General features: G+C 32.3%; 2 protein-coding genes across 2 annotated transcripts; both read left to right on the top strand.

Annotated features, from left to right (window-relative positions):
- The first annotated feature begins 1858 nt into the window (after positions 1 to 1858).
- LOC105171338 (thermospermine synthase ACL5) lies at positions 1859 to 4769 on the top strand. The gene is made up of 10 exons (XM_011092411.3): positions 1859 to 2066; positions 2355 to 2421; positions 2685 to 2779; positions 2945 to 3047; positions 3173 to 3261; positions 3524 to 3680; positions 3775 to 3850; positions 3952 to 4010; positions 4186 to 4322; positions 4483 to 4769. Exons 1-10 carry the CDS (start codon positions 1945 to 1947, stop codon positions 4565 to 4567), a joined length of 990 nt encoding a protein of 329 aa, XP_011090713.2. The 5' UTR covers positions 1859 to 1944; the 3' UTR covers positions 4568 to 4769.
- A 2881-nt stretch (positions 4770 to 7650) lies between these two features.
- LOC105171337 (Haloacid dehalogenase-like hydrolase (HAD) superfamily protein) lies at positions 7651 to 9766 on the top strand. The gene is made up of 8 exons (XM_011092409.3): positions 7651 to 7797; positions 7922 to 7987; positions 8098 to 8195; positions 8281 to 8318; positions 8416 to 8503; positions 8592 to 8801; positions 8899 to 8964; positions 9420 to 9766. Exons 1-8 carry the CDS (start codon positions 7749 to 7751, stop codon positions 9594 to 9596), a joined length of 792 nt encoding a protein of 263 aa, XP_011090711.1. The 5' UTR covers positions 7651 to 7748; the 3' UTR covers positions 9597 to 9766.
- Positions 9767 to 9995: the final 229 nt, after the last annotated feature.

The raw sequence follows: 9995 nt of genomic DNA, 5'->3' as shown, positions 1-9995 counted from the left end.
TTGATAAAATTGTATTTTATATTGAATTATGATATTAAATTTATATATTTTTAAGGAGAATATATATAAACAAATATATTTTCATTATAATTAGTATTTTAAAAATTGAAAAGGAAACATAAATATTTATATAAATATAATTAGTTGGGGGTAGTGATGGATGGTGATGGTGACGGTGATGATTGAGTGCGCCTGCCTTAGCACGCCGTTTATAATCTTTTGATAGCAAGAGAATATGAATGATGAAGTCCACTGCACGCTTCTCTCTCTCTCTTCCCAACCAAGATTTTTGCACAAGTTTCTGAAGAAAGAAAGAAGAACCCTAAATTGAGGTGCATGTTTTGATCCCATCATCATCATCTCCCTCCCTCCCTCCCTAATATCTGCTGCTTTTCTGTGTGCATGATCATGGTTATTTCTGTGTGACACAAGAAGATAGTGAGTGTATCACCTTCATCATGCTCCCTTTCTCCACATGCTCCCCTTTTTAAATTCCTTACGTGTCAACATTCGGTTCGTCCGCTTCTTGGAGGAGCACCATGCACTTCATCATCCAATCCAGTCCTCACTATTATTATTACACAGCTAGCTCCCAAGCAAAATGGTAATAATTAATACTAATTAATTTATCATATTTATATATAGTTATTATCACTGTTAAATTTATTAAAATCATTACTATGTTGTAGATTAATTAATCATTTTCTTTTTCTTGTATTTTACATTTCTTGGGTTGAACAAATAATTAACTTTGTCCACAAAGAAATTAGATTGAATTTTCTATTACAAATTATATTGTATATTTTTTTATTTTATTTAATATATACTCATTACGTGTATAATATTTTTTTTAAATAAAATAAAATAGAATAATATTTGTGCACTTAATGTGTATATATATGTTAAAATAGAATAAAAGATATATAAACTTATAATAGAAAATTCAAGCCCGGAAAAAAAAAAAGTTATGCATATATAGAAATATAGTACTCATTTTCTATAAAATTGATGTGTAACTCATACTATGTACGGATTTAATTCTAATTATGATTAACATTATATTTTTATAGGAGATATGTAATGGTAAACCATAAATATATGTGGATAGTTGTAATAAAAAGAAGGGATAAATAAATTTCCTGAATTTTGGTGCAATTACATGTAGGTTTTTTGTAATTTGAAAAATTACATCTAACAAATAAGTCCCTATATTGGTTAAATTCACTAAATTATATTAACAAAAAAATTGGTTGAAAATTGATATTTACCCTTTATTGAATTAAAACTGACTTATTACATGTTAAATAATTTTTTTTGGACTAAATTACCTTTATAATGATGAAGATATACCTCCTTATATATATTAACGCGTGAAAACGTACAAAAGTTATTTTATCATAAAAATATTTATTTTACCTGTTATAAAGTAATAAATCAATTGGGTAATAAATAAAGATTTTTTTTTAATTTTTTTTAATATTTACAAATTTAATAAATTTAATCAAAAAAAATTTATTTATTAGATGAAAATAATCCTTAAAAACCTATGTTATATACAATTACACCACAGCGTAAGTGGGGAGAGCGTAATATCCCTAAAGAGAAAGAGAAGGAAGGCACGCCCACGCGAGCAAATCAACCTTAGAACCCGCAGCCTGTGCCATGTTTTTATATAGATTGGATTGGATACGAGTTGCGAAAATCCATGAAGATTTTGGTGCCTATTTTAATTCCCCTTTCCAGCAATCAAAATCACCCACTTCTTCTACACAATTCTGACCTACCTACAGCCTACATCCATCCTCTCGCTCTTCTTGCATCACCCCCCCTCCCCCCACCCCTCCTCTGTCTCTATATATACATACATCCATTCCCATCTTCTTTAGTTCTGTATCTCTCTCTCTCTCTCTCTCTCTCTCTCTAGAATCTCGAGGTGTGAAAGATATGGGTGATATTTCAATCTCGAATGGTGATCATCATGCTGCTGCTGTGGGAGTTCAGAGAAAGAGCTGTTGGTATGAGGAAGAGATTGAAGAGAACTTGAGGTGGTGCTTTGCTCTCAAGAGGTACACTACATACAGCAGATCCTTCACTTAAGTCTCTACATATGATTTTAGTATGTTTGTCGGAATATATACTAAAGTTGAAGCTGATCTCCATCTGCAGCCTGCTGTTTTTATTTGTTTATGAATGATAGGTTTACTACTTTATAGTTGTTGACAAGTAGGGAAGCTTCTGTACTACTTTTTTCAAGTCTTGTCCATGAAAAGTTGAGACATATATGCAAGAGAAAGTTGTTCAACAAAGCAGCAGAAATATAAAATATTAATTTATTTATTTGTCTTTGTTTTCAGCATTTTGCACACAGGTGCCTCTCAGTACCAGGACATTCAGCTCTTGGACACTAAGCCTTTTGGAAAGGTACCTACAACATACCATCAAATACAACTCAACACTTTTACAATATTTAATTACATCAAATAAGCCAACAACCCCTAACTTAATTGCTCCTATTACGTACCATAGTATTATTATATATTGGTTAGTCACACACATTTGATATTAATAATTGATTGTTGATAATTGAAATTTATGATGTAAAATGTAGGCCATTCACATTGAATTACAACAAACAAGAAATTACTAATATTATATGATTAATTATTCTGATCATAATATTTCAGGCTCTTGTAATTGATGGAAAGCTTCAGAGCGCAGAGATAGATGAGTTCATCTACCATGAGTCCCTTGTCCATCCTGCACTTTTAAATCATCCAAGGTATTTTCTGTCATTCCTTATTGATTATCATTATAAGATATATATATATATATATATTATTATAATAATAATAATATTCATTTCACTATTATATTTATTAGTTTCTATAATAATCCCATCTAATTTAATTTATTACTGATTGATATGTGGATGTAAAATTTTCAGTCCAAAAACCATTTTCATCATGGGGGGAGGTGAAGGCTCTACTGCAAGAGAAATACTCAGACACTGGGCAGTGGAAAAGGTCATAATGTGTGATATTGATGAGGTATTTCCTATTTATTTGTTTTAATTTCCTCTCTCTCTCTCTCTATATATATATATATATATGTTCTGCTTAATTAATTTATATAATAATTAACTAATTATTTTGATTAAAATATAATAATGCAGGAAGTGGTTGATTTCTGCAAATCACATTTAGTGGTTAACAAGGAAGCCTTTTACGATCCTAGACTGGAGCTCATAATCAATGATGCCAGGTTATTTCCAATTCCATGAAATATTATTACTTTTTTGGATTAATTACATTTAAACCCTCTCTTAAAATGTGAAATTATACTTTCTTTCAATTTTTTTTGAAATAACACTTATACCCCTTCAAAAATCATCGGTTTACACTAAACCCATTTCCGTTGTGATTTAGAAAAAAAATATTGAAGACAAAAAATAAAAACTACTAAATTTTCTATTTTGCCGGCCTTTAACATTTTCAAGTATATTTTTGTACTTGAAATTGATCAGGGCTGAACTGGAAAGGAGGGAAGAGGTATATGATGTGATCATAGGAGACCTGGCAGATCCAATTGAAGGAGGGCCATGCTACCAACTCTACACCAAATCCTTCTATGAATTCGTAGTGAAGCCCAGGCTCAAGCATGGGGGCATTTTTGTCACACAGGTCTCTGTCTGTGTGTCATTTATTCATTTAAATTTTTACTATATATACTCGGATGATCCTCCAGCTGCTAATGAATAATTGTTCAATAATTCAGGCAGGGCCAGCTGGGATTTTCAGCCATACAGAGGTGTTTTCTTGCATCTACAACACTCTCAGACAGGTCTTCAAATGTAAGTTTACTTACATCATGAATAAATTAAGAAAGACAGGAAAAAGGGTTTCTTATTATTCACCGGATAATTGATTATTCTTTTGGGGATTACTTGTGCAGATGTTGTGCCATATTCAGCTCATATTCCTTCCTATGCTGACACTTGGGGATGGGTCATGGTATCATCTTTTTTGGGCACTTTCCTTATACTTTTGATTCTAATTTGTACCATATGTAACATGAAAATTTACTTTTTATTACAAATTCATACTCCATTTTGCGTTGTATTTTTTAAGGTTTACATAATCTATTTATTAGAAAAGAGAATGCTAACAAGGAATCCTATGATGACAGGCATCAGATTCACCGTTCACGCTGAGTGCTGATGAACTAGACCTCAGAATCAAGCAGAGGATCAAAGGGGAGAACAGATACCTAGATGGCAAAACATTTACATCATCCTCTACCTTGAGCAAAGCTGTTCGAAAATCGTGAGCCCATATCCATATATTCTTTGTTAACTCACGCAACCATTCAAATTTGAATTCGTAGAAATCTTGAGCCCGAGCTGTTGGGTTGTCTCCTCATGAATATAATTCTGCATGGCCTCATTGCCAGTGATATTTAACACGGTTTGTTGATCTATCGCAGGTTAGACAACGAGACACACGTCTATACCGAAGGAAATGCAAGGTTCATTTATGGGCATGGGAGCGCATACAAGCAGCAGCATTGAGCATTACAAGAGTACTGGATTGTTGCTCTTATCCAAGAAAAGTGAAAATAGTACAACTAAAAAAAGAAAGAAGAGAAAATTTTAAGATTAAGAAACTGCTTGTCTTTGTCTACTTTTTGTGTTGGTTGCTTAATTATGTAGTTACCTTAAAGAGATTATGTAATGTAATGTAATGTAATGGAATGGATCTTTCTTTCATTAATGTCTTTGTCTGCTACCAACCACTCTACCAAGAACAGTACTATTCATGATGCAAATGGACTTCTTGTGTGTCCAATTATATGTTCTGATCAGCTTCATTGTTACGTGTTAAAATCAGTAAGCACGAAAACAGAGTAGTGGGCTTTTATAAATATATAGTTGAGTTTCATATTGTGTTGGGCTGGAGCTGTGTATGTATGTATAATAGATTCAACTCTGCTAATAATTATTACGAACTGGGCTCTCAATTCTTCAACTGCCAATTTATACAATATTCAGAGAAAAAAAAATGTAAACAATCTCATGTGGTATTGCAATGATCAAATTACCCCTTGTCTAATGAAGGGAAGTAAATGCAGATCACCCAAAAATCAGTATTTATTTCGGGTTGAGGCATATTCTCAGGGACTGACAAAAAAAAAAAAAAAGTAAATACCAAATTAATAAGGACTATAAGTGATATATCCTAATTAATCATATGAAGTAAAGGTCACCTAGAAGAATATGTGAACATGCTGGTGGCCACTCAACCTTATGAACGACAAATCATTTTGATAATTGTTCTGAGTCACAGTGGGAATATATAAAGTGGTTAATTATAAATATTGACATTCGCCCCCCCCCCCCCCCCCCCCAAAAAAAAAAAAGACAACTATTAATATTGGTATGATACATAAATGTTGTTAGGTGATGAGGGTAATAAAAATTGTTTTCCCTGTACAGCTTTACAGACCAAAGTAAGATGAAAGAAATTTCATTTTGCACACGTTTTGCACGCTTTTATAAAAAACAAAATGACAACTTGTTGGAGCAATATATATGTGGAGTCACATCGCGTTTTTGCGACGACTTATGTAAGACGTTTAAATATTATGTTTAACATAATTACCACAATTTTAGAAACATTATTAAAAACATGTAACAATGAACATTAACGTACAAGTGATCAGGCGGGACACAAATTTAACTTCTTATCAGTTTCAGATATATATGCCTGTTTGTTTTAAGTTTTTAATTTTTAAAATAGTAATTAAAGTGAACCACATTATTTGTTTATACATATTTTTTGGAAATATATGTAACATAAAATATAATTTTATTAATTAATTCAAATATATTCTTATTTCATACAAAAATATTAAAATATATATTCTTCGCTGAAAATAAAAACACGAACAAGGAGGCAAAATTTTCAGTTGTACATAACTACTGTCCTAACAAAATAATCTCCCTTTAACTTTGGAGGAAAAATGTTTACATCAAATAAATGTTCAACCATCTTGCATTGCATATTTGATTTGCAACTCTTTTGCTGTGTATGAAAAAGAACAACTAGAGTAAAATTTTATTTATTTCATTCTGATTTGTAAGTTGAGAATGGTGTTGGTATTATGAAAATACTATAAATTGTTACTTTTGTCGTGTTCACCGATGAGGATTACTATGAAGGATATTTAAAAAGAAAAAATACCCCTTTTATTTAGGATATAAAATTTTAAAACAAGCTTTGATAGTTTGAAGGTGGAGATTTTGAAACGTGAATTTATACAATAAGGTATACTATTTCTTAGAGAGTGTATTTTTATTTTACCTCAATTTGTCATTCGAACTAACTTAAGTTTTGGAAAATCTTAGCTTGATATATTTCAATAAACCTTCGATTTTTCATATTTCAAAAGCTGTTTAGAGTTTGACTACCTTAAAAAATCTACACAACCTCGACTCAAATCATACTCTCTTATGAGGGAAATTACATTTTTTTTTCCTGTAACTTAGAATTTTTTTTTTCACTTTTGGTCCCATTGATTACGGGATTGTCACTTTTGGTCCCCTAATTTTAAAAAAGTAGCAGTTTTTGCCCATGACATCTTCCCGTTACATGTTTAACGAAAAATGCCCGTGATCGTTAGGTGTTTGAGATAAAAAATGCTACTTTTTTAAAGCTACAGGATAAAAAATGAAAATCTTTTAGACTTATAAGATTTTAACTGACACATGCTAAGCATGTATCATTTTTCGTTAGAAAATATAACGAAAATGTGTCATATGACCAAAAGTGCTGCTTTTAAAAAGTTATAGAATCAAATTCCATAACCAACGAAATCAAACATGAAAAAGTCCTAAATTACAAGACGAAAAATGTGGTTTCCCCCTCTTTTATGTAAGCATTTTCATGTTGTCAAATTTCATTCATGTGAGATTAGTTTCTTACAAGATTTCCATGTCAAAATATAAATATTACTTAAATACATCATAAAATTTTAAATTAAAACGTACATCAAAATAGAAATAAGGAACACAATAATCACATCTCACAATTTGATTTGAAACAATAAATTATTATTAATTGAAATAATAATATTTATTATGTAATAGAACAATAATAATATTTATTATGTAATCTTTAAAATCTTTTAATTTTAATTTAACCAACTAAATTATACGTTATTGGCCCTCATAATCACATATTTAACGTCCAAATTAGTACTCAAATTCACCGTCTGACCTCAACATTATCAATACGAGCAAAATTTTGAAATTAATTTAATTATAAGATACATAATTTTTGGGCGAAATTTAGAACCAAATCAGTCATCAGGAGAAATCGGAATCCTAACGATCACGATGGATGCATTCATGGGGGATCGCGCAAAGCTCAGTGCACGCGTCGCTTCTGATTCCTCCCGAACCACGCTACGACATAGAAAACGGTCGGTGCGAGTTGTTTTTTCATAAACGTGTCGCGGTTTATCAAAGACTAATATATTCGGACAATCACCAGCGTGTGGGTCCCATGCTGACTCAGCTGTCAAATCAAACCCGCTATCCTCCTTCGTCCAATCTCTCCTCCTCTCCCTATAAATACGCTTCTTCCCCTCCAACTCAGACCCCTCTGCCTCTCTCTCCTCACGATTTCTCCATCACAAAAACATTCTTCGCAGTTAGAACAAAACCTCTCAAATTTCCCACTCCATTTTCCATGGATTCTTGCAGCACTGTTTCTTCCCCTTTCGACTGTCTAATGTTTGGTACGCATACATTGTCTTTTTAACTTTCTCTTTCTCCAGAGAATCTCTACTCACGGAGCAGAGTTTTAGTGGAGAAAATGTCCAAAAATTAAATTAACAAAATTGTTTCTGGTTGTTGGAGCAGATTTGGACGACACTTTGTACTCTTCCAAGACTGGAATTGGGAAAGCTCTTAAACAGAACGTTCAAGGTTATGATCACAATAAGTATTATTTTTTTAAAGAATTAATTAGAAAAATGGAGTTTTTGTACTGATTTTATTTTATTTTATGTTTTGAATTTATGTCTTAATTTGGACAGATTTTCTCGTTGAGAAATGCGGATTTTCGGAATCAGAAGCTCCGGATGTGAACAGAGAGCTTTTCAGAACTTACGGGAGCTCCTTGGCCGGCCTTCGGGTAATTGATTACGCACTAATTCTCTCTAATTTATCAGAAAATGACGCTAATCAGCTTAATTAATTATAATTTGTGGTTTTTGCAGGCTTTAGGGTATGATATTAATCCCGATGATTATCACGGGTAAGAGAAACCTCAAACCTCTTTCCTATTTTTGATTACTTACAACGGAAATTGTCCGAAATCAAATTAATCTGACTTTTGAATTTTTCCTCTGCAGTTTCGTGCACGGAAGATTGCCGTACGATTTGATCAAACCCGACTCTCGGTTGCGTAACATTTTGCAGTCGATCAAACAAAGAAAAATCGTAAGACGTTTATGTCACAGAAATTACTAAAATTCATCGTTGAAAATATTTATTTATTTTACTGAAAGACGACGAAAATTTTCTGCAGATTTTCACAAATTCGGACAGAATTCACGCGATGAAAGCGTTGGATCGTCTCGGGATCAGAGATTGTTTCGAGAAAATCATATGTTTCGAGACGATGAATCCGAATTTGTCGAAGTCCACGCGTCCCGATGAATTTCCTGTGGTCTTAAAGCCTTCAATGGAAGCAATGAGAATCGCCATTGATGTTGCGGAGATTGATCCACGCCGTACGGTACGCCGCTGCTGCAGTCGATCAAACTTTATTTTCCTTAACCATGAACATTTTATTTTCCTATTATTTATATATAATTCCTTTTTCGAATTTTCAGTTGTTTTTGGATGACAACGTGAAGAATGTAGCTGCTGGGAAGGCTGTCGGGCTCCGGACAGTTCTGGTGAGTTAGTTTGCGTGCACTGACGGTGCACTGTAGTTGATGAACCCTCTGGTTTCTATTTTGCCACTTGGACACATCATTTAGTTCTGAATATACATATATATATTTTTACCTAAATTATCTTTTTTAATTAAAACTTTATTTATCACGCGTACCAACCAATTTATTGTAGTTGAATTCAATATCAGCCCACAACAAATTCTATATATAATTTGTTTTTAAGGAAAATTCTAATTCAAATTGATCGTTGAATATGAATTAATTATATACCAAATGTAATATACTTATCATTTGATACGTGTATAATTCTACAAAAATGAATTTGGTTCGATAAAATATGATTTTGATGAGAATTTTTTTTAATATATATATATATATATCCTTTTATTGTTAGAATTGATGGATTAATCTGACAAATGTTGTTTGGACATTCTTAAACTTGGTGTGTGGAAAAGGTTGGGAGTGCAATAAAGAGCAAAGAAGCGGATTACGCGATGGAGACGGTGACAAACATGGTGCAAGCGATTCCAGAAATATGGGTATTCAGTGAAGAGAAAGGTGATGAAAGGATTAGTCAGAACAGAGCTGATCAAATGGATTCAGCTCTTGCAACCACAACTGTCGGTGCATGAAACTCTTGTACATCTTACTACTGTACATCATGGGTACTACGTTGTACCATTTGTACATTCAGCTCAATGTAAATTATTATCCTAATCTTGTTCAATGTGGACGGACGGACATGATATGTCCACACTCTGCACATAAATAAAAACTAAGCATTAAGCTGATTTACTTCTAATTTTCATTTAGAGTTTTGTGTCGATACTGATGGTGCAGAAGTACGAGACTAACATATAATAGCAATTGTTATTATTTTTTTTTATGGAATGATATGGGTATTTATCCTATATAGGCGTATTTATGATGCCCAAAGTGAAAATACAATTTTATCCTCTAATCCTTCTTGATTATGAAAACCTATTTTGTCCTTGTGAGCTCTTCTTTCCTCCGTCAGATAGAAGATTTTA

Source organism: Sesamum indicum, linkage group LG10, assembly GCF_026168435.1.
Source record: "Sesamum indicum cultivar Baizhima isolate 11 linkage group LG10, ASM2616843v1, whole genome shotgun sequence".
Lineage (NCBI taxonomy): Eukaryota > Viridiplantae > Streptophyta > Magnoliopsida > Lamiales > Pedaliaceae > Sesamum > Sesamum indicum.
Note: the sequence above shows the minus strand (reverse complement) of the source record. Positions and strands in the feature narration are given on the sequence as shown.

Excerpts from the sequence above, each read along its gene's own strand:
- LOC105171338 (XM_011092411.3), top strand. The coding sequence starts at position 1,945 with ATGGGTGATATTTCAATCTCGAATGGTGATCATCATGCTGCTGCTGTG. Across the intron at positions 2,067-2,354 it reads TGGTGCTTTGCTCTCAAGAG|CATTTTGCACACAGGTGCCT; the intron begins GTACACTACATA and ends CTTTGTTTTCAG. Across the intron at positions 3,262-3,523 it reads CTCATAATCAATGATGCCAG|GGCTGAACTGGAAAGGAGGG; the intron begins GTTATTTCCAAT and ends GAAATTGATCAG.
- LOC105171337 (XM_011092409.3), top strand. The coding sequence starts at position 7,749 with ATGGATTCTTGCAGCACTGTTTCTTCCCCTTTCGACTGTCTAATGTTT. Across the intron at positions 8,196-8,280 it reads GCTCCTTGGCCGGCCTTCGG|GCTTTAGGGTATGATATTAA; the intron begins GTAATTGATTAC and ends TGGTTTTTGCAG. Across the intron at positions 8,504-8,591 it reads CGATCAAACAAAGAAAAATC|ATTTTCACAAATTCGGACAG; the intron begins GTAAGACGTTTA and ends AATTTTCTGCAG.